The sequence below is a fragment of the Artibeus jamaicensis genome, unplaced genomic scaffold (genome assembly GCF_021234435.1).
Source record: "Artibeus jamaicensis isolate MK-2021 breed Jamaican fruit bat unplaced genomic scaffold, CSHL_Jam_final scaffold_1964, whole genome shotgun sequence".
Lineage (NCBI taxonomy): Eukaryota > Metazoa > Chordata > Mammalia > Chiroptera > Phyllostomidae > Artibeus > Artibeus jamaicensis.
This window is the reverse complement of record NW_026522030.1, coordinates 16,641,497-16,665,382: the sequence shown is the minus strand read 5'-3', so window position 1 is coordinate 16,665,382 and position 23,886 is coordinate 16,641,497. Positions and strand designations below refer to the sequence as shown.

Below are 23,886 nucleotides of genomic sequence, written 5' to 3'. Positions count from 1 at the left end.
ACCTATTAAGCTTAGTAATCATTGGAAGTTTTTCTTTTTATGTGTAAATTTTGATCTCCAGCAAAATCTGCAGTTTTAGTTGTCGGCTTTTCTCCTTCAGTCGGCACCTCTGTTCCCACGTCGCCCTTGCTCTTCTCCTTCTCATGCACATACCTGTATCTATATATATGCACACAGCCTCCCATTTTATTCCTTTTTTCTTGGTTTTTATTAACATTCTTCAAATTTTACCAGCACCTTTATTTGTTCTGGGGAGAGATAAGCCTTCGCTGCTTTGTTGCTAGCTGCACAAGGCGCTTGCTGGTTGACTTACTGTCTCACGTGCATTAATTATCCCATGTGGTCCTCTCACAGCCCCACTGCGTGTAGGTCCTGTTATGATCTTGACTGCACAGTTCTGAAACGCCAGGCTTAGAGAGAGCAGTCTGTTCAAGGTCACACAGCTCGTAACACACCGAGTCTGGAAGCTGGCGCTGTCAGCAGAAACGGCAGGAAACCCGGGAAACTGACAGGCCGCACACATTGGGGCACCCTGGGTCCACAGAGTCGAGGATTCATGCATTTGTGTAGATGCCAGGAAAAAAAGTATGAAAAATCCATTGCAAATTGTGCGGCTCTGTGAATGAGTGTACGTGCGTAAGTCTGAGGGAGTGCTGACAGGGACAGATGGGGCTGGAGAGAGCAGGAATGAGCGGATGTGACTGGTTCGGGAGACTGGGTCCCTATGTCTTCGTCTGTCCGGCCTCTTTCTGTTTTTTCTTCCGGACTCTTCCCATTTCTGACGGTGGAATTACTCACCATACTTCCACTTTCTTCACATCAGCTCATTTCAGTTCAGATCAGTACACCTAAGTCTGAACAGGTATTCCTCAGCGTGTTCACGGTGGTTTGCTTTGGCTAGAGGGATCTCCGGTGATTAAAGAATTTTTGTTCTCTATGGTATTTTAATTTTTTTTACATACACTAAAAAAAGTTGTATTAAAATAGCACTATTTTCATTTGGAAAAAGAGTGAATATGCATGTTCGTGTTCATTCTAAAAATAAACCTTTCACCCTAAAATTTCAGAATTCCAGAAATTTCAGAATACCCTCTGCCTTTCCACTGTGCTTTGGGCTCAACTGCATAGCCCCCAGGTAAATGGTCAGAATAAGCTGAATTTCCAGAAGCCAGTGCTATCTATATACAGCGTCTCTCTGTCACGGAGGTGACCTTTCTTGTAGAAGTTGTATTTGTGCCTTTAACAAAGATGTTTAGGGTATTTCTTTGGCAGACTGTTTTTAAGTAACAGTAGCTCATAGTCACATCCTTGCAAACATTTTCAAATGCTTTGAGTCTATAAAAGTCTACCTGCTGTGTTCGTGGCCTTATGGGACCTTGATTCTTATCTAGCCACCTGTTTGATAAATTTCCTTTCCCAATCACCCAGCAAGGGGTGAATTTATTTGTTGTCTCAGAACCTTTGAAAAGTCCATATTTCTCAATTTGCTTTCCATTATTTATTGACCTGGTTTATGTTCTTTTAAGATGCTAGCGATCAAAGAGAAGATGTTTATATTGGAAACCACATGCCTTGCCCTGAAAACCTCAGTGGTTACTGCATCCACGGGAAGTGCGAATTCATCTATGCTACTCAGAAGGCTTCTTGTAGGTAAGTCGGTACTCCCGGTCAGAGATGAGACATTTCTCCATCAGTGGCTGCTGCTCTGGAGGAAGCGTGAGATGTGGATGAGCTAGTACCAAAAGTACTGTTTATTTTCAGTAGAGCTATTATAAAAATCACATCATTGCAGAGAAATTGGCAGATAATATGCACCACCAATGTTATGTTAGGGTTTTGAGATTTGGCATTTTAAATATAATGTATATTTTAATATAAAAATAAATATGTCACATTTCAACACTACTTTGGTTTTTTTAGGCAGTCTGTTAGAAGGTGGCTGAGGGACTAAAGAATGTGTTAAAAACAGGGAACATGTAGCCCAGAGTATGCCAAAATAGATTTCTAAAAATAAGAGGATGAGGATGTAGAACCAGGTGTGATGTGAGAAATCGAAAAGGAAAGGGTGTAAACCTGTCTGATTTCAGAGAGGATACGAGACTTGTTCAAGGTCAGCAGCAAGTGAGAAATAGAGTCGGGCCGAAACCTGAGCTCGATTTCCTGATACTCAGCCTGGGTTAGTGCTTTTTGCTGCCGTGTCTGTCCGCCGGCAGTGCGCTGCTGCTGGGGACCCATCCTGCCCCTCAGGTCGGTCTAATTAGCCAGGTGCTGTTTCCAAGACAAGGGGAGATGCTGTTGTTCTCCTCACTCCTGCTTCTGGAAGTTTGGCCAGAGTCTTTTTTTCCTTTCTTTGTTACAACATCAGAATATGGAGAAATGGTATTCTTTCTTTTGTTCCGTCAACCTACAAGCCAGTGAATCTTTCCCTCTAAGAAGGAAAAGAGGCCATTTGAAATTGGGTCTCTTAGTTTCTCCACTCCTCAAGCTCCCTTCTCCTGACTCTCATTTTCCTTCTGCTCTAAAAACAACGACAACAACAACAACAAAATCTATAAACTGTTAATGGTAAAATAATTTTTGTTGTTAAGCTTTTGCCTTTTTTCCAACTTAAAGTTCTTGTCTTTAAAGGAATTAGTTCTCCCAACCTCCTTTTCCCAGAACATTTAAATGACACAGTTGTGCAAAAGAGAACAGGCCAGTTTTTAAGTAGTTAATTAATTTAAAACATAGAGACGTAACTGATGCATAACATGACATTGAAGCCAGTCTTACAGTCACACAGTGGGTTCCTGGTCTGTCTCACAGGGACATATGTACTTAGATGGCAGTTCAGATGGTGTTGTCCTCTTAGGACGGGCATCTTTTGAGACACCTGAGTGAGGGATGAGAGCAGATGATGTCCTCGATGAAGAAGTAAAACCAGCTCACGCCACAGGGTTTTGGTAGCTGACAGTAAGCAGGTCGAGTGGGATAGTGGTTGAAAGTTTTGGAGTCAGACACACCAGATGGGCCAGTTATTGGCTGTGCCCTTTGGAAGTTACTTAAAATTTCTAAGCCTTGTTTTTCTCATTTCTAAAATTGTAATAATAACATTTAAAAATAGTACCTATCTCTTAGCATTGTTAAAATTAAATGTCAAGCGGTTAGGATAACACTTGGGACACAGTATATATTTAATACATAGTGATTGATGTGATTAGACTGTAAATGCCTTCAGGTTGGGGGCTGTGTTTTCCCAGCCTCTCTCTTCCCAGTGCCTCACATAGAACCTACCCCAGCAGCTTCTCAGTCAATAATTTCTGAATGACATGTGATGGTGATCAACTTTTCCCTTTTCTCCTGACCAGAGCTGTTTCCCACATGCTAGAGAATCTCTTTCTGCACACTTAAAAGCAGTCGATCTTTTTCTTTTGTTGAAGTATTTGCGGTGTTTACAAGAACCTGGCCTCAGTGTCGCCTGTGGCTGCTGGGTGGGTGTGTTTGGGCAGCAGGTGGGGACGAGCAGTCGTGGCCACAGTCCCGTTATCACGTCCAGACCTTCTGGTCCTGTCCCACCATTAGTTTGCCAGTTTGCGTAGTGCTGATTTTGTCCCCAATTTTCCCCAGCACTGGGGTTTCAAATTCAACAGTGACAGGGATCCAGGGTCTTACCTTCCAAAACGCATACAACCTGGTGGGTGAGACTGACAGATAGTAAGCAATTAAAATATCATGTGAAAAATGCTAGCGGACGTAGGTATGCTGGAGGGGGTCGGAGGGCATGTGGGATTAGGGGAGAGTTTTACAGGAACATTTGTGCCATCTCAGGATCCTATCCTTTATTTTAAGGCAGCAAGAAGCCATTTAAGGATTTGAGAAAGATGTGATCCAGTCTAATTAGAAATGGGCTAGAAAACTGAAAGTTAGGGGACTGTGTGTGTATTAGCAGAGAGTGGGAGCCTGAACTCGTTAAAGGAATCCGACTGGGCCTGAGCTGAGCAGGTGAATGACCGAGAGACAATAAGGTGGTTGAATCCCTCCTTTTTGGTGACCGGTCAGACATGAGGATGGGGGTGTGGGGGTTGGCGGAGAGTAGTGAGAAGGATGATTCAAGGGAGTTTCCTGGACTAAGGCAAAATTCAGTGGGGAAATACAGTGGGAAGAGGCTTGAAGGGGAAATGGTGCATTCAGTTTAATATGCTTGGTCTCAGGTGCTCGGATGGCTGTCTAGTTGGATGCTGCTTTAAGAACTCACGAGACAGATATAGTTGTAGACGGACAATCAGGAGTCGTCCCATGTGCAGTACACCCTTTGTAGCTCCTACCCAGCAGTGCTTCCATCCCACCAGACCTGCAGCTTACTGCCCCTGCTCCTGTGAGGGTCCTCACCCTCTGCTTGTCCTCCTCCCCTCTGGACTCAGCTTACATTCTGTGGTCAGTCATCGTAGTCCCTACCTTGCTTCATCATCCTCACTTGACAAAACTGTAATCCTGGTCCATTGGCCCTCCCACCTGTACTGTGTACCTCTGTCCACACAGCTGGACACGGCTGTTGTTTTAGAAGTGTACCATCAGGTCGACTTGCCGCACACTCAAAGCAGGCCCTGCACGCTGCCAGGCAGTCATTCTGTCACTGTGCTCATCCGTTCTCCTCCACGGGACGTGTGCTTTATGCTGTCACCCCTGTCCTCAGACTGTCAGTGTCTCCTCTCCCGCCCTCACGCTTGGCCGATGACCTTGTTTCCAGTGCACTGAGAAACCCGAAGCAACACGAAGAGAAATCCCACACACTTCTCACTATTACCTATCATCAGTTCTCCCCCCTTTCTCCATATCATATGTTCTTGTATCAGTGTATTTATGTATATATTTGTTTCTTCTGTCTTCATTCTCAATTCCACCAGCTACCATCCCATTTCTCTCCTCAGTAGAACTCGAAAGACTTGGTGACTCGGTCTCCAGTTCCTCACTTCCCATCTCCCTTGAAGCCACCTCATAAGCTTTTGCCGCCAACACTTCACGAGACTGTTCTTGCTGCTAAATTCAGTGGTCGGGTCTTAGCCTTAAATCTCAGTTGACACGATTGGTCCCCCTGTGTGATACACATTCTTCGCTGGGCTTCTGGGTTGTATGAATTCTGTCTTGGTTTTCTTCAACCTCGTTGGCCATTGCTTTCGGTCTTCCTGGCTGGCTCCTCTTTTGCTTCTTGACCATTTAGGGTTGGTGTGCACCAGGCTGCGGTCCTCTTCCTCCGTGATTCCTTCAGTCCAAGGGGGTCACGTGAGAAATGCGGATGGCTCTTAATTTACGTGAGTTGCAAACCTTAACGGGAGACTCATGGATCCCTGTCCCTCCTTGACATTTTCACCTGGATGTGTGACACCTCAAACTTAGCAGGACCTGAGCCAATCTTCTGATCTTCCTTCCCTCCCCTAAACCTGCTCCACCTGTAGCCTTCCTTCCTCTCAGCTCAGCCAGCGCCATCTGAGTTTACTCAGACAAGACACCTTCAGTACATCTTTGACTTCTCCCTCTCTCTCATACTCCATACCCCCTCAGCTGGGATGTCCTGTTAGCTCTGTTTCAGAATATATCCAGAATTGAATTACTTCTCACCATTGCCCCTGCTCTTCCCAGAGGCCAGGCTGGCATTCTTTTTCTCTCTGTCATCACTGCGGTAGACTGCCCCCCGCTCATTGTATCCCGCAGCAGCCAGAGTGAGAATTGAAAAGCGGAAATCAGTTCATGCCATTGCTCTGTGAAAACCCTTCCAGTGGCTCCTCCATCTCGCTGAGCGCAGAAGCCCTGCACAGTCTGTCCCCTTCACTGTGTCTTGGTCCCCAGCCTCCCTCCTCATTGCCCACTCTCCTCCAGACAGACTTGCTGTTCTTGGGACATGACATGCTCCCATACTCCTGCCTCAGGGCCTTTGCACCGGCTCTTTCTTTGCCTGGTGTGCTCTTCTTCCACTTGTTCACGTGACAGACTCCTTCATGTCTTACATGTTACCTTCTTAATGAAGCCTACCTGCCCGCCTTATTTAAAATCGCATTTGTCCCTTCCTGTCTCATACCTGGCACTTGTAATTTCCTTTAACTCTCTCTCTCCAATACATATCACCTTCTAAAATAACCACTTAATTTACCTAACATGTTTATTGCCCCTCCCTCCCTCAGCTAGGGGGCAAACAGGCCAGGGATCTTTATTTCTGTTGCTCATTGATGTGTCCCAAATGCCTACTACAGTACCTGCCACATGTCAGGTGCTTAATAAACATGTTAATCAGGTGACTCATCACTTGAGGCCTTGGGAGTGAATGAGATTACTGTGGAGGGTGTGCGGGATGAAGGAATAGAGGGTAGGGTACCAAATGCCTGGCTCTGCCTTTAATGAATAACTGATGAAAGAGTAATAACCTAGAAGTTAACACTTGAGATATTTAGAGAGTAGAGCTCAAAGGCAGTGGCAGAAAATAGGGTAACTCCCAGGGAGGGTTGCTTGCACGATATATGGCCTGTACATTTGTTTTGATGTTCTGATTTTAATCTTCGGAATAAGCTTGACTGTCAGCTGCACTGTTACAGCTCCCTATGGGATTGTTTTTATTTTACTGAGTTTTGACTTTCGGCCATTAGCTTACCGTGAAGGACATTTAAAAACTCCGGTGGGACTTTGTTATATTGTTGAATTCATTGCAGCTGCATGTTGAAGATGATGTCCTCTGTACCGAAGGTGCCCTCTTGAACGAGGACCAATGAGGCCACGTTACTTTGAATTTAATAACAACAGCAACTGTGGTTCTTTTGAACAATTGCTTTGATTTGGTTTTGTGAAGGTTGTATTTTATGTCAGTGACTTACTGCTTTCTTTTGTCTCATTTTTAAAAAAGCAATCCATTGTTTTTTAGTATATTTGCATAGTGTTGCAATCAGCACCGTCAGTTTTAGAGCATTTCGTCACCCCAAGAAGAAACTGCATACCCATTAGCTATTAACTTCCACATCTCCTCATTCTCTTCAGCCTTAGACAACCACTTGTGTATTTTGTCTCTCTAGATTGACCTATTCTGGATTTTTCATTTAAGGGGACTCATATAATACGTAGTCTGCTGTGTCTGGTTTCTTTCAGTTAGCATAGTGTTTCCAAGGTTTATCCATGTTGTAGCACGGATTAGTACTTTGTTCCTTTTTATGGCTGAATGAGTTCCACTGAATGGATAATAGCACATTTTTTAATCCGTGCACCAGTTGATGAATATTTGGATTGTTTCCACTTTCTGGCTGCTTATGGATAATGCTGCCCTGAATAATTATTTGCAGGTTTTGAGGGGACGTATGTTTCAATTTCACTTAGGTAAATGCCTGGGAGTGGTATTGCTGAGCCAAATGCTAACTCTGTATGTAACTTTTTGAGGAAATTGTCCAGTTTTCAAAAGCATCTGTAACATTTTACATTTTCTACAGTATCCTTGCCAACTCTGCTATTATATGAGTTTTTGATTCTGGCCATTCTAATGGGTATGAAGGCGTATCTCTTTGTGGTTTTGAGATCCATTTCTTTGAAGACTAATGTGTTTATTTCCCATTTGTATATCTTGGAGAAATGTGTATTCAGATCTTTGGCCCATTTTGAAATTTTTGTCTTTTTGTTAATGAATTGTTAAAGTTTTGAAAATATATTCTAGGTGTAAGTCTCTTATCAGATAAATAATTTGCAAAGATTTTCTCCCATTCTGCTGGATATCTTTTACTTTCTTGATAGTGTCCATATGTGCACAAAAGATTTCAATTTTCATTTAATCTAATCTAACTTTTTTGTTGCTGTTGAAATTTGTGGTCCTGCTGTCACATCTAAGAAACATTGCCTAATATAAAGGCATAAAGATTTACTTCCTTTCTTTCCCTAAGAGCCTTATAGCTTTAGCTCATAGATTTCTGTGATCCATTTTGAGTTAATTTTTCTGAATGTCGTGAGGAAGAGGTTCAGCTTCCCTTGTTTGTGTGTGGATGTCCGGTTGTCCCAGCATCATTTGTCGAAGCGACTGTTCTTTCCCCATTGAGTGGTCTCAGCACCACTGTCAAAACCTGCCGACCATAGATGTTGGGTGTGTTTCTGGACTCTCAATCCCACGGTCTGTCTGTCTACCTCACTACTTTTGTCTGCTGGGAAGCTTAGAGCCCCATGTGACACCTTCTGGCAGGTGACTAGGAACCTCAGGGGTGGGGATTGTGGACTTACATCACCCCCGGCTTCCCCTGTTTTATCCCTGCCCCCCAGGTTTCTTTTTGTTGTTATATGTGCTCTATTTAAAAAGCTTTTGTTTTGGTCATGAAGTATGGGACATTAATAAGTAATGCTCTTTTTAATTCAGATGTTTTATTAATCAGTTCCAACTGAAGACTACCTAATTCATATGGTTTATTTCTATCAGCTAACATGGTGAATTTTCTGTTAACTATGTTGAATGCTTACTTCTGTCATATTATTATCATCGTGACATTGTTGCCTTTCCATTTACTTTTAATTGAAATTAGATAATTTCCAAGATTAGCACCTGCTTAACTACTTGTCTTCATTCCTGTCATTAGAACTTATTTTCATCTCTTGCCTGTATCTTAAATGATTAGATTCTGTGCACCGAAAAGTGTCATGACTGTGATCTGGTGCTGTGTTCAAGCACTGTAAATGTTCATATCCATTTATTCAGCAGTCCCATTTTAGGTACGTGGCCTCAGGAATAGCACTAATAGAAAAGTACTCATTCACCAAGATGTCACCACACTTAATTTATAATTGTGAAAAATGAAATATAACTGATATGTCTTAGAACAAGGAATCAATAAGTTACCTATATTATCATCATCACTGAATGAAATATTATGTACATTTTTAAATGAAGGTAACAAAGACTACTTAGCAACTTTCAAAATGAATGTGACATAGTGATAGGAAAAAAGCACCATGTAAAATAGACATAAAAAAATGTTTAAGGAAATCCACAAATGGCAATTTTTTTCAGATGGAAGGAGAGTGCCCGATTTTTCTATTCCTGTTGAAATTTGTCATTTTTTGCATGTTTTAATTTTGAAAACTGAAACTGCGGCAGTTTGTGATTCTCATAGGAATCTTTCTCCCCCTTTTCAGATGCGAGTCTGGCTACACTGGACAGCACTGTGAAAAGACAGATTTTAGTATTCTCTATGTAGTGCCAAGCAGGCAAAAGCTCACTCACGTTCTCATCGCAGCGATTATTGGAGCTGTGCAGATCGCCATTATTGTGGCCATTGTCATGTGCATAACAAGGTAGGTGGTGGCCTGAGAAGTACCAACTTTAACTACAGGTGGGTGGCTGTGAAATTAAAGAAGAACCTTGAAGCACCCCGAAAACGATAGGGACTTTAAGTCTGCCAGCCTACCAGGGAAAAAATCCTAGGATCAGCTCACCGACGTTCCCACGTGGGTCTGACCTCTCCCTGTCTTTTTTCTCTAGAAGATGGGCCAGAACTCGTTCCCAGGGTTTTTCAGGTCTGTCTGGACTGCAGATAGAGAGGAGCATGAGACGATTCAATGGTATAAAGGGTTCAGGGATCGTAGGACTGTGTGTTGGTGCTGATAACTGCTTTCAGGGACAGCAATGGGAGCAGTAGACTTTTAGAATGGTCAGCACGTGCACAGAAGAGCCAGGCCGGAAGTGTTCAAGCCCTGCCAAACTGCAAGGTGTCTTACGCCCTGAGGATATAATTTATTCACAGTAAATACAACCAGAAAGGAAGAAAACAGAGGTTCAAGAAAATTCCTTTTCTTATTATCATTGTCTTAATGTAACTTCACTTTCTGGGATATAGTCATAACTACTAAAGTTTAAAGTTCTGTATTATAACTGAAACGATTGGAATTTATTGTAACTAAACTCCAAATTAAAGGACTCTTGAGAATGAAAGCAGTTGGCATAAAATGGGTGTTTCTGCACTGAGTGGGAATATATAAGTGAGAACCGAACTGGACCTGAGAATAGTCAGCAGATCAAGTTCACGGTGTCTGTGTGCTTCCCAGGCTCGTGTGTCTTCTTGCTTGCCTCTTCCTTGCTTCCTTTAAGATTTGGTTCAGAAGTTTATACATGTCATCTGCATACTTTCCTGCATTATTCTGGGCAGGGGATTGGAGCATATCAAGTACAGATATTGGCAGGCCATGAAGGATTTATGGCTCTTCTAGCCAAGGTCTGGATGGAGGCCAGACCTTCAGGAGGCTCAGCCATCTGGAGCTGAAACGATACATCTAGAGATGATTTGTTAAAAAGTGTTCTCTGAGTAACAGATATTTTTCATGAAATCCAGGCATTAAAGTCACTGGGACTTTATTCTGTAGAACAGATGATCTGTCCTTAGGCAAGACTACTGAGTATAAAATTGGGCAGTAGATTAAAGTAGGGACATATTGACATAAAAAGTAATGACAGCAGAAAGATTAAAAAAAACCCCATGCAACAGCAGGCCTGCCTGTGGCCATTTAATATAGGCTCCAAGGGGAAGGCATTTCCCGGTGGTCACCCAGGCCAGCAGGTGGGAGGGCCTGGGCTGACGGAGTGCTGCCTATCCGCAAACCACTCCCCCTGCCATGGAACCCTCCAGAGGAGGGTTCACGTTGAGTCCTCTTGGGAGATACACTCGCCAAGTATGACCACTGCATGGGAGCAAGGCTCCAACTTGACTTTGTAACAGTTCAGGGTTTTGGATAGGGGAGAGATTTGGCATAAAACATTTTCAGAGAATTAATCTGAGTGTCTTCTGCACCATTCACTGGAGGAGAGAAAATGTGAGGTCAGGGGAGACCATTTAGGACATTATTAGAGGCAAGAACGGGTAGAGTAATAAATGATTTGGAAGGTGAAAGAAAGACGTAAGGTAAAGGTGAGGGAAGATTTTGAGGCCTTGCGATAGTGCGATCTTTAAGAAGATCAAAGCATGTCAGAGTCAGTGGGAAGCAACTTTGAGTTCAACCCCTTCATTCTCAAGGAATGAGGAGATGAAAGCCCTGGGGTGGGGAGTTCCTTACCCAAGATCAGAGAGGTAGTTAAGCCCTTGTGCAAATCCTAGTTCAGCTTATATTGAGCTCTGTGCTTCTGTTCTGAGTGTGCTGTAACCCTCAAGTGCTACAGTAAAATTATCTGGCAGGTAGTCTTCAAGTTCATGCCCTCCAGTTTATACCCCAGACCCATTTCCTGTCTTCACAGACACTGGGACACCACGGTACGTTTTTAACCATGTCAGCATATCTTTGCCTCCCACGGTCTCCGTGACCAGAGGGTCATCTTCACTGGCTTTATCCTAGATCCGTCCTTGAGGCCTCTCTTTTTTATTGTGGTGTTTTCTGTCCTACAGGGCCTTGCTCTCTTGGATTTAGAACATTGTAATTACTTGGACGTGTCTCCTTTGAATTTTTAAGGGCTGCCTCTCCCACGCAGTCCATTGTGGGCCAGCCGTTCCCTTTCCCATGGGGGCTGTCCCCCCCCCCGAGGAGTCTTCCTTTAGAAGGATGTTCCCGCTGACCCCGCTTATCAAGCCCGCAGGAGTAAAATTCTCTTTTTTTATGTTTGAAATCTTTTTTCTTTTTTTCTTGTTTTTAGACTCGTAGGATGACAGAATGGCAGGGACCTTGGAACTCATCGTAGCCAAACCCCCTTATTTTATAGATAAAAAAGCCACGGCCCCCAGGAAGTTGGACCTTTTCCAAGGTCACGGTGAATTAGTGACAGGTAAAAGAGGGGGTGCTTGACAGCTCAACCCGTGTCCCCATTTATGAAATAGAGATGATTCCAGCACCACCTCAGAATATTTTTTATGGGGATCAGTAGGATAAAACTTGTGAAAATACATAAAATGGAAGTGTCACTGTCAAGACTTTTAAATTAACGCAAAGTGGTGCTCTTGAAATTGACTAAAAACATGGAACTTTAGGGTGGGAGACCTTGTGGCTGCAAGACTTTCCATTGGAGTATAAATTTTTTGCTGGCAGAGATTTCAGAGGTTAGTCTAACTCCTAAAATTTTACATAGAGGAATAGGAGGCCACACAGCGAGTGTTTAGCGGAGCCCAAGCTCAGAACTACCAGAATTCATCCCGGTCCTTTATTCCACCTTGTGTAGTACTGTGCTCTGTGCGTAGTAAGAGCTCATACGTTTGCATTCGAGGGGACAGGTGGAAACACAGTCACAGCGCGGTGAGATTTGCTCCACTGTGGAGAAACCAGCATGGTGACGTGAGAGCGGAGGCAGCAACACCCCTCACCCCCAGCACGGCTGTTCTTTAGTGGGTTCTGTGGTCTGCCCAAGCAGGGTGTGGGGCGACCTCTTTTGAGTCATCGCCTAAAATCTCTAGGCATTTCCTGTGTATGCCTATCCTAGGTTAAATAAGCATATTTCTTCCTGAATGTTCTTGTCATCTTGGTGGGGGTGCCGTCAGTGTTCAGGGAAGGTACATGGGCCAGGATCCTTTCTGCTGTCATGGGTTTGTATGTTACCAGTCACTGTGGCGGGGGTGTTGCCAACCAGAGGAAGGGTGTGGGTTCCCCTGGGGGATGCCAGTCGGCAGTAGAGACCCTGGCAATGAATTTTGCTTGTGTGCACACCTGTGTCATGTGTCTAGCCCTCTTACCTCCCAACTTTGTCAGGAAGATAGCAGTCTGGGGCGTCGGTCCTCACCTTGTGTTGCATCGAATGGCACCCTGTTCCTCTCCCGTGTGACGTCATGCAATATGGCTTTCTGTGTGAAATGTGCATTACTCTGGAAACACCTGAAATATCCTAAACAAAATGACACTTTTCTTTTTCTTTTTTTTTTTTTAACTCAACAGAAAATGCCCTAAAAACAATAGAGGACGACGACAGAAGCAGAACCTAGGTCATTTCACTTCAGATACGTCATCTAGGATGGTTTAAAGTGACTTTTATATGTACACTGACCATGTGATGTACATTTATTATGTCTTTTTTTAAAGAATGGAAATATTTATTTCAGAGGCCTTATTTTTGGACATTTTTAGTGTAGTACAGTTGGCTCGTATTTAGAATATTCAGCTACAGCAGTTTTGGACTGTTTAGAAGTCTTTGTTTTATGTTTCTAAATATAAAAATTGATTTCATATATTTGTACCACATGGTGACTCTAAGACTTGTTCTCTGCCCATGGAATGTAATATTTTTGCAAAGGTGGACCATTCACAAATGGTTCTAAAGCCACACCCACTTCTTCCACAGTGACCACAGCAAATGACCAAGCATGAACTAAAGGTAAAGATGTTTACAGATTACTTTTCTTACAAAAAAAAATTTTAGAAGACACTGTGTTTAAATAGGCATTTAAATGTTTTGAGATTTAGTAACTGATTTTTTTAGACACTGCCAGTCGCATGAACTGTAAAGCTGTGTGTGTTAGATGTAAAATATTTATGAGATGTATGGGCTGGAATTTGATTATTCCTGTCTTGGAAAAAATAATTCTGATAATTCAAAAAAGTATCTGGTAGCGATGATGGAACAGATCACTGAAAAGTAGATTTAGATATTGTGAAAATAGTCTGTTTAACAAACAGATTGGAATAAAGCCTATTCTATCAGTTAAACTACTTTAATACTCATTAATTTTTAAAGAAAATATTTGTTTTAACAAATTGTCTCAGTGTTTGTGAATAAAATGCAAAAATACTTGTTAATGATTGGTGCTCTTAAAGTGAGCTTAAAAATTACCTAAGACCTCTCTATCCAAATTTGTCCTGTAGTAATAGATATATTAATAGATTGTTGGTGTTTCAAGACCTGAAGTGTGAGTAGAATGTTGTATTTAGCTGTTTAAACATGTAATTTAGATATTCAGAAGTATGCATGTATAGAATTTAAAAAATGTTCAAAATTGAATATTAATTTTAATATTTGATTTGGAAAAGCATGTTATAATATAATGTTTTCACTATATGCCTCTGTTTGGTGTGTTTATTCACTGCATTCTTTGATATTGCTATGCCAGTGCAATGAATATGTGAAATTAATAGACAAATTTTAGCCCCAAAGTTCCCCTCTGCTTTTACAAATGCTGCTGGAGAGTATGTAATGGCAAACGCCTTGTCCAGCATTTGGAGTTCGCTTTTTTGGTCATTCGGCTTCTAGGCTTAATGTTAGTAACATGGTGGCTTTGGTGAACTTCTTTGAGAAAAGCTGTCCTCTTCTCTCCCCACGGTCTTATTTGAGCCCCTTCGTCAGTCAGTAAGCATGTTTGGAACAGTCCCCAGCGCTTTGCAAGGGCTCATATTGCAGACAGTCACGTATGGGTATTTGTAGTTATAAATACTTGACCAGTCTCCAGGGGTGGGGCTTCCAACCCTTTAAACAGCCCTTGTTGCCTGTTATCAAGCGAACTCTTTGCTCTGAGTGCCAGAATTGATTGTGGTAAGCTCTCTTTGAGAAATTAAAAAAAAAAATGGAACACAATAGGTCTGCTTCAAATGCTGATAAGATCCACCAGAACCGCCTGTCCAGTGTGACAGAAGATGACCAAGATGCCGCTCTTACCATCGTGACCGTGCTGGACAAAGTCGCCACCATCGTGGACAATGTGCAGGCGAGCCAGAAGAGAATAGAAGAGAGACACAGGGGAATGGAGAACGCCATCAAGTCCGTCCAGATCGACCTGCTGAAGTTTTCACAGTCGCACACCAATACGGGCTACATCATCAACAAGTTGTTTGAGAAAACCCGGAAGGTCAGCGCTCACATTAAAGACGTGAAGGCCCGGGTGGAGAAGCAACAAGTCCACGTTACAAAAGTGGAAACTAAGCAAGAGGAAATAATGAAGAAAAACAAATTCCGTGTGGTCATATTCCAGGTAAGCTTGCACTTGGGTTTACGTTGGTTACTACTGTAATCTCTCACCCCCTTGCATGGCCAAAAAATCCTACCAGAACCTTCCAGTGTTGCCTGTTTAACTATTGTATATGTTCGTGCAGCGGGATCCTGTGTCAGCGGGTGTCTCAGGATAAAGCCGTTTCTGTGTTAACTAACGTACTATCAGGTCAGTATTTCGAGCCTCCTAACCGTTGTGTGTAATATGAGCTGTGGACCAGAGCTGAAGCTATTTCTTGCCTTTGAAACTTAATATTGGTAAAGCTCTTTCAGCGTATTAGCCATACTAGCATGATGCCTTCTCATCCACTTTAGAATGTTAGACCTGGGAGAGACCTAAGGAGCTTCTAGTATAAAATGCCTCTGTATTACAGAGAAACAAACTGGGGACCTGTAGCCTCACAATATGTTTTCTTTCCTTATTATTATGGAGAGCTAGGAAAGTCCTAAACAATAAAATGTAAGCTCTTCAGAATATTGGAAATTGGAATCTTTTGGAGTTTTTATATATAAGTCACAGTAATAAGAACCTGTATTTTGTAATGAGCCAGGCTGTTTTTCTTATTTTTCTTACTGTTATTACAGTTATACAAAGATAGGAGTCACATGCTGATTCCTACTATTTAATTACAAAGTCTTTTCTCTTAGTGTTTTTCATGTAATAGTTTTCATGAGGCATAACGTACTGCACAGTTGAACTTACACTTTTTAAAATAGGACCCTATTCATGGCAAGCACATTATTTATAATGTATTTTAAAACTCTTACAAATCAAAAGGAAAACGTGAACTCTTCCTCCCACTGTAGAGAAGTGGGGAAGTCATTATCAGACAGTTCACAAAAGACAGAATACATGGGCAGAATTCCACCCCCACTTATTTAAATATTTGCAGTTGCTAAAGCGTAACATACTCAGAGTTTAAGGGTAGGAAAAAAAAACAACCAAGCATGTCAGTATTTTGCTGGCAGGAGCACCGATTGGTGCAACACTATTCTAGAGGACAGTTTTGTTGGTATATATTAAGAACTTTAAAAATTCACAAACCTTTTGGCTCTAGAAATTCATGTCAAAGAATTTGTTTGAAGTGTAAAATCAGTAATACATGCAGGCCTGCTCGTGTGTGTGTGTGTGTGTATAGTTACCATATTTTTTAAGTGGATGGATGCCCATATGCTTAGGGGAAAAACCTAGAAGAATCAACACAAAGTGAAGGAGGAACACAGTTGGATTATGTAGGCAGGTATTTGTACCACAGGAGGGATGCGGGCCATAACCCAGCACAGTGTTCTGTACACGTTAGTCAGTTCTCCATAGCCCTCTGTGGACTGATAAAGTCACAGGGGAGTATTCTGACTCTGTTTTTAAGAGCCTGGTGGTTGTTTAGGAAGAAGAATCAGAAGGAGAGAGAAGTGTTGCTTATTTCGGAAGTTGGTAGTAGGGCTGTGTCATTTCCCTTTCCTTCCAGGTCCCTGGCGGTTCTTCCCCAGGCTTAAAAATTTGAAAAAACCAGCCACCTCAGTCTCAACAGCCAGTTCCAGCATGAGTGTGCGTAATGGGGATCTAGATTTGGTCTTGGAGAGTATGGGAGCTGTTCTTCAGTTCACTTTCCAAAGGCATTAGCAGTAAGGGGTCCATATCACCCTCTGCTTGCCTGGGGCGTGCCTCACGCATTCTTAGTATCCAGCATTTCTCCTGAGAAGCTTTGTGCCTAGAATGGACCAGGTACCAGTCAAGATTTACGGAGGTGAGAGCAAAGAAGTTTCTGACAAGTTCTAATTGACTCATTTGCCTATTGACATGGTGGTTCTTTTAAAAAAGTTAAGATGTTTCTATATTCACCTACTTCCTGCCTGAAACTTGCTATTTGTCCCCCGCTTTTGGGCCCCCATAGTTACTTGAGCAAATAGAAGATAGTATGAAAAAGCAGTTGAGAGGCGCCAGTTAGGTCAGATCTCTTTCCTTGTAAGATAAGATAGAGTGCTATGAAGATTACAGGAAATTAAGTTATTCAGAATAAGCAGCAGTTTGTCAATAGGCAGTCAGCTACAATGGGAGACCTGGTAGAAAAAAGACAAAGGCAAATAATAATAGACATAGGACATGGATTTGATGATTTGTTAGATGTTAGAACACTATATTATAGTCACACATTCACACGATTATTATTAAAGTTCTTATACTTCATTCTCATAGTTTTTATATATGAGTGGTTATACTGAGGATGCCCCTGCTACTGAAATTAACTTGAAGCTGAGTAATTCAGCTACAGGATATGGGCATTTCCATTAGGGTCTTTCATCAAAAAGTTTTCCCTGGATATATCTTTCTGGTGGCAATCTTTCTTGGTATTTCATCTCCCACCGTTGGGTGCGACTGACCTTTCAACTGATCCTGGACATCGTCATTAAAAAAAAAATCTGCTATTTCTCATACAATTATCATTCCTCTTTGAACATACTTTCACTTTGATGGCTTTCTTATCACACAAGCCAGGGGTCCCAGTGTATCTTCTACCAGTCTGGCCCAGTAACTGAGACACATGGTCACCTGACGAGGGATCGGGCCATCCCTAATGATGCTTCTTAGACTTGTCTGTATTCCAAACTCCCCAGGCTGTGTTACTGTGATCCTCAGGCATGGTCCAGAGTACTTGTTTTATTTATAAAGATCATCTTTTTCTTTAACCTTGGCTTTGACATAGGTATATTATGATTGTGTTTGGAAATCAACTCTAATTCAACCGTACAACCTTCAATTATTATTACAGTATATTCACTGCTGACTCCCGGTACCTCTAACTCACAGGAGTTACCACAGAGAGAACCATGTAACAAGTGCTTTCCCCGACTCTACCTCTCTTTTCTTTGGTTTTTAAGTCTGCTTTTATGTAGTTTGTTGTGCTATTGAAGGAAGGGTATGTGATCCCTGAGTTAAGTCATATCTGATTTCACAGCAGGATTGTGAGGGGTTTTGCCCCTAATGAGCAGTAGTTATTTGGGGGGCTCTTTTCTCTTCTAATTATGCCTTCTCAGGCCACACCAGCCCGCTCAGTGTGGCGGAAGCCGCTCCCTGCAGCAGGTGTCAGGAAGGCGGAGGAGTCATTTTGCTCCCTCTGATTCATCAGAGAGCCTGTGAGACGCCCACCCTGCCTTTATTTTCCCTAAGCTCCTAGACTCTCCAATACTGGAGCCAAAGAATTTAATTTTAAATAAGTATCCAAAGAAATAAGGTTCCAGGGATACCTTCTGGACTATCAGGCTGGTAGGTTTTTGGAATACTTGCAAATATGTTTCTTACCTGCTTATTCATATTCTTTTGAACTGGTTTAATCTGGATATCAAGCAGGTTTGCTTTAGAAATTTTAACCTCAAGAATTCAGTTAAAAGTCTTGTGATGTTTAAAGTTTTGCCTGTTAAATTTTAGATACAATCCCTTAATAGGGATTTGGGTTTCTTTTGCAGCCGTGTTCCTGGGCTGGTTCTCAGGGTCACCAGTGTCTGCCATGTTCCCAAACCCAGTTCCCATTCTTTCTTTCCCTCTTGACACATTTGACAGTTGGTCCTTCCCTGTCTTGGAACTTCTTCTCTTTTTCTTTAGCTGTGGGAGGTGCTACTCTCTCTTAGACTTCTTCCAGCCTCATTGGCTGATATTTCTCTTTTTGGTTTTCTCATCTTTTTTGATCCAAAAAAAGATGGACATCTACTTGTCCAAAATCCATTTATCTATAACACTAAAATCCAAAAAAATCTGATTTTTTTTCACAACTTATTTTGGCAGCAAGACCCAGCTAGACCTGAACTCATTTGATGGCAAAACCTGACCTGAAATAGCCTGAGGCTGTTTAGTCTTTAGCCCACCTTAGGGTCAATATTCATATTTTTGCCATGAAAATGTTTCCTCCGAAGATCTCACTTGAAATAGTATGCAATGCATCATATTATTTTCTCCAAATCTGAAATATTCTGAATTCTGAAACACATCATGGCCCCAGGGAGTCTGAATAATAGAATGTAGAGTCATTCACTCAATGTGATCTCGTTAATCCCATGACTTCTAATTTAATCTTTATGTTAATGACTCCTAAATTTGCATCTGTAGTCCAGACCTCCCTCCTGAACTCCAAACTGACATACTCAGCTGCCCATTCATCGTCTCTGCTTGGATTTCCAGGGGGCATCTCAGCATTTTTATGTTTGGATCCCATCCTTCCCCTCCAGTCTCTTCCTCCTGCCGACTTTGTCATCTCATTTAATGACAAAGCTACCCTTCAGCTGCTTAGACCATGTACATGAGAATTATCACTGACCCTCTCTAACACTCCACATCCCAATCTTGCAGCAGGTCCTGTTGGCTCCTACCTTCAGATCGGATCAGGAGTCAGACTGCTTCTTACCACCACCCCCGATCCAGCCCCCTGATCCATCTCTCACCTCACTCATCCCATGGCCTCCAACCGTTCTCCCTGCTTCTTATCTGGCCTCCATAGCCTATTTTCAACAGAGTGGTCCGTTTATAGCCTGGGTCAAATCATGTCACTACTCTCCTCAAAGCTCTTTCAGAGCCTTCCTCTCACACTCAAAGTAAGAGCCAGGGGCCTTGGTACTGGTCACGGAGCCCTACACAGTCTGGCCCTCCCGCTGCCTCTCTTGCCCTCGCCCCTCTTCCTCTTGGCCCGTGATCACTCTGCCCCAGCCACTCTGCCCTCCTCGCTGTTTCTCCTTCCCTCCCAGATGGACGCAGTGCCTGCCCGTCTAGGCTCGGGTGTCACCGCATTAGTGAGGGCTTTCCGAGCACCCTCCCCGGCACTGTATTTCCCCCTTCCCTGCTTTATTCTCACCTCTTAACTCTTATCACCATCCAACATCCTTTGTATGTATTTAACTTGCTTATTTCTCTCTGCAATGATAAGCTCTACGCTGGTGCTTTTTCCCCATAGGAGGTTCTCAGTTCCCAGCACATTCACGGTGCAGGGCAGGTGCTTAGTTACTGTTTGTTGGATGAAGACACAAACCTCTGGTTTGATCCACCAGTCACACGGGGCATAAAACATAAGACACATCTTTGCTTCATGAACTTACCATCAAGTGAAAGCCTCGGGGAGCCATTCATAAATAAGTAGAGCTCCAGTTCAACTCACACTGTGATGAATAAGTAGAGGTATACGCGTGCCCTTTTGATGTAAAGTGGAGACGTAACTAGCCTCCTGGGGAAGGTGGGGACATAGTAATCTATTCTTAAAGGAAGATGTCTTTTACAAGGCTGGAAAGAGGTGAAGGGGCATTTAAGGCAGCAAGAACCATGTATGCAGCGTTGCCCTGTGTGTTTGGGGATTGAGGGCGGCTGGGTGGTGCTGGACTGGGAGTGTGTTAAAGGGGCTTAGCTCAGACTGAAGAGCCTTCTCATCACACTGGAGGGTTCGAATGCTGTCCCTTGAGTGTTGATGAGCTCTGAAAAGTTTTAAAGCAGAGAAAGGATGTGGTCAGAGCTATGCTTTCAGAAATATTTCTCAGGAAATGCCTAGGTGACATTTTGGAGGTAGAAGTATCACACAAATCCAGGCCTCAGGTGACAAGGACCTGAATTAAGACCGTGGTGGAGGCAAGGAGGAAGGAGGAGGGGTGGGCTGTTGGCGAGTATTGTTGACAGTGCGCAGAGAGCGGTGGGTGGGGTGTGGGGTGAGCAGGAGAGGAAAGATTTGGGACTGTGGTTCTGGGGTTTGTAGCCGGCACCTGGGTGGGGAGTGGCCCAGGAAGGGTAGTAGCTGTGGAGAGGAAGACGGGCGGGCCTGGAGTTTGGGACATGTAATGTTACGTCTAGGTGCAGAAGTCTGTCCGTTATTTAAAAATGTGTCTTCATCTTCAGGTAAGGGGAGAGGGAAAGAGAAAGTATTTGTGAATGTGCTTATAATTGGGTCTGAAGGTGGAGGAGTGGATAAGGTTGTTCAGGGTGAGCTTGGGAGATGAAGAAGAAACAAGGGCCAAGGGAAGAGAAACCCGGAGAAATGCCAGCACGGAAGGAGTGGCCAGAGGATCAGCCCCCTGCGGAGGAGGTTTGAAGGCGCGGCCGAAGGGGTAGGAACTGGTCTCTAACACGCTTTCTCTTTCTGTCCTTCAGGAGGACGTCCAGTGTCCAACCTCCCTGTCTGTCGTTAAAGACAAAACCCTGACCGACAATCAAGAGGAAGACACTGAAGACATCTTCGACCCCCCAGTAGATCTGTCTTCTGATGAAGAATATTACATTGAAGAAAGCAAATCCACCAAGCTTAAAAAGTCAGGCAAGGAACACATTGACAATATCAAGAAGGCGTTTTCCAAAGAAAACATGCAGAGGACGCGGCAGAACATTGACACGAAGGTCAACAGAATTAGAACTAGAATAGTGACCCCGGAGAGGAGAGAGAGGCTGCGGCAGTCGGGGGAGAGGCTGAGACAGTCGGGGGAGAGGCTGAAGCAGTCGGGGGAGAGGCTGAAGCAGTCGGGGGAAAGATTTAAGAAATCTATTTCTAACGCAGCTCCCTCCAAGGAAGCTTTTAAGATACGTAGCCTTCGGAAAGCTAAAGGTCGAACGGGGACTGAAGGTCCCGAAGAGGTCAGGGAGATGGGCGTGGACATCATTGCCAGGGGCGCGTCTCTGGGCCCCGGCGGGGAGCTATACACTGAGGAGCTCAGTGAAACAGACCGAGAGGAGGCCGGGGTGGGGGGTCCTGCCCACGACGGAGGGGAAATGCCGACCCCCGAGCCTTTAAAAGTTACCTTTAAACCCCAGGTGCAAGTAGAGGATGACGAGTCTCTGTTGCTAGATTTAAAGCAGTCTTCCTAAAGAGGAATTAAGTTTAAGTATAAGTCACCTTAATCTTTCAGTGCCAGTTTAATTAGTATAGTCACTTAACGTTTAACAGGCTATTTAGGGAAAAATAAATGTTATGATTTTTATTTTTTATGTTTAAAATCTTAAAGGTAATACAAATATTATGCGCATTTCCCAGGCACTTCCTTGGGGGTTCTTTCATTTTTCCCTGGGCTTCTGAGGTTCTAGCAGCTTCTCCTGCTGCTCTCACAGCAGCTGCAGATTTTTAAGTGCCTTTCTCTTGCGCACCAGAGAAAGAGGTTCCTCGAGAGGGTCGGTGAGGTTGTTCCATAGTTTAAAACAAGTGGAGGGCCAGTTTGTGGCCACTGTCTGCAAGTGATCTCTCAGTTTTGGTCTAGATTTGATGTGGTGGCCAGTTTCCAAGGGGATCATCTCACCCATATGTGCACATCAACAGTTTTCTTAGTAAATTAGTGGTCACACATCTTTTTGATGCTTCTGCCTAAGAAATTGAAGTTCTGGACTCGAGCACGTGGTTCTGGCATCACAGCTGTACTTCAGTGAGCACTTGGCACCGGCTCACACGCTCATCAGTGAAGGAGAGGGTTTGCCTGTGTAGCCCAACTCTGAGAACGGGCGTGAAGGTCAAAGGGAACGGTGCACATTCTGGGGGAACAAGAAACACAGTGGGGGAATGAGCCCCACCGATTCCTCAAAAAACAAATCGAATTAATTACACCTCCCGAAAAAGCCCTGAGCACCAAGTGATGAGGATATGGCTTGGACACATGCCAGCGCTGGCCTTCTGAAGCCTTTTCACAGAATCAGGAATGAAAAATAAGTGTTTGGGTGACATCTTTTTTTTTCTTTTTAAATCAAAGACTGAAACGCAACCTTGGGTTTGAGTTGGCTTTTAGAAGTTCCCTTGAAAAGTCTTTTTCCCGACTTTCCTTTGACTGGGTCTGTGGGGGAGGGACTGCAGCAGCATGTGTCTGAGCAGCGTGAAGCGCAAGCCCGTGGCCGTGTCTTGAGCAGCCCTCTCTGCAGTCAGCCCTGCCGGGGTGGGTTCGGGATTGGCCTCAGATGTTTCTGTTTTACAGCGTGAGCCCCGCGGGGTGCGTCTGTCCAAACCAGTGTTCACAGGGGTTCACACAGCCGCTTTGGGACGAAGCCAGGTTCCACCCTTGGCTTCAGACCTGGCCAAACTGGAAGCAGATGTCACTGCTAAGGAATAACAGGGACGGCCCTACTGGGTCTGCACTTCTGGTGATGTTTAAGTCTTCTGGTTTCGTAATGGAAGAAATGATGGAACTGCTGAGTTTGAAGAATTCAGACAACACTCAGCTTTCAGATCTGTTTTGGATGTGCACGTGTTAATTGTAATAAACGTACATAAAGAGACAGGCACATACCAAGTCAACTTAAAAACATTTGACTCAGTTACCCTGATATTTGGGTTTGGGAGTTTGATTCAGCATAATTCTTCTTCACTCTGCATGAATACATAAAATCATAAACTGTTCATCTCATGTTTTTATATTGAAAACCAAAATGTGTACAACATTGAACAATATATTGAAATAAATAACTTAAAAACTTATCATTTAAGAAGAGCTTGGATGCCTAATCACATATCTCCTTAAAGCCATGACAAATTTGAGTTAAAAAAAAAGGCATATTACAAAGTCTGTCAGTGTCCTGTTTATACATATTTTTACTAATAATGAATGCAAACAGCATGGTATGAATTTGATATAACAACCCTTCTTATATTAGATATGTTTCTAAGTTGAGAAGAATGTAAACTGATAAGCTTGTTCTTCTAGCCCTATGCAGAATAAATGATCAACTGGCCTAAACTGTTTTTCGTCAGATATTACTGTGAGGGAATTTTTGTCACATCTGTTTCCTCCTGCCCCTTTATATACCAGACGCGATGTCATGGGGCATCTCCGGGTGGATGCATCTGAATTCTGATGAGGAGGGATTCCAACCCGGTTGGCCTTTCATCATGGCAGACCTTGTGCAAACCCAGAAACACTAAAACGGTCATGCCCCCAAACACTCACTGTGACCTTGAACTGATTCTTGGACGAGGACTTTTCCTTCCACGTCGCTCTGTCTCTCGAATTGCTCCCCATATTTAGAATATTCCTTATTTCTGTAGCGCCATTTTTTCTTCTTTCCCCTGTTTTCTTGATGT

The 23,886-nt window shown here is 43.3% G+C and overlaps 2 protein-coding genes across 2 annotated transcripts in view; both read left to right on the top strand.

Moving 5' to 3' along the window:
• Nucleotides 1-13,847, top strand: part of TMEFF1 (transmembrane protein with EGF like and two follistatin like domains 1) — an 84,301-nt gene extending 70,454 nt beyond the window's left edge. The window contains exons 8-10 of the mRNA XM_037140805.2: nt 1,527-1,650; nt 9,124-9,282; nt 12,832-13,847. Coding sequence (XP_036996700.2) covers nt 1,527-1,650; nt 9,124-9,282; nt 12,832-12,916 — 368 coding nt within the window. The 3' untranslated portion in view covers nt 12,917-13,847. The remainder of the gene's footprint in view (nt 1-1,526; nt 1,651-9,123; nt 9,283-12,831) is intronic.
• A 501-nt stretch (nt 13,848-14,348) lies between these two features.
• Nucleotides 14,349-23,283, top strand: CAVIN4 (caveolae associated protein 4). Its single transcript, XM_037140750.2, has 2 exons — nt 14,349-14,855; nt 20,988-23,283. The coding sequence occupies exons 1-2, from the start codon at nt 14,451-14,453 to the stop codon at nt 21,693-21,695; spliced, it is 1,113 nt and encodes a 370-aa protein (XP_036996645.2). The 5' UTR covers nt 14,349-14,450; the 3' UTR covers nt 21,696-23,283.
• The last annotated feature ends 603 nt before the right edge of the window (nt 23,284-23,886 follow it).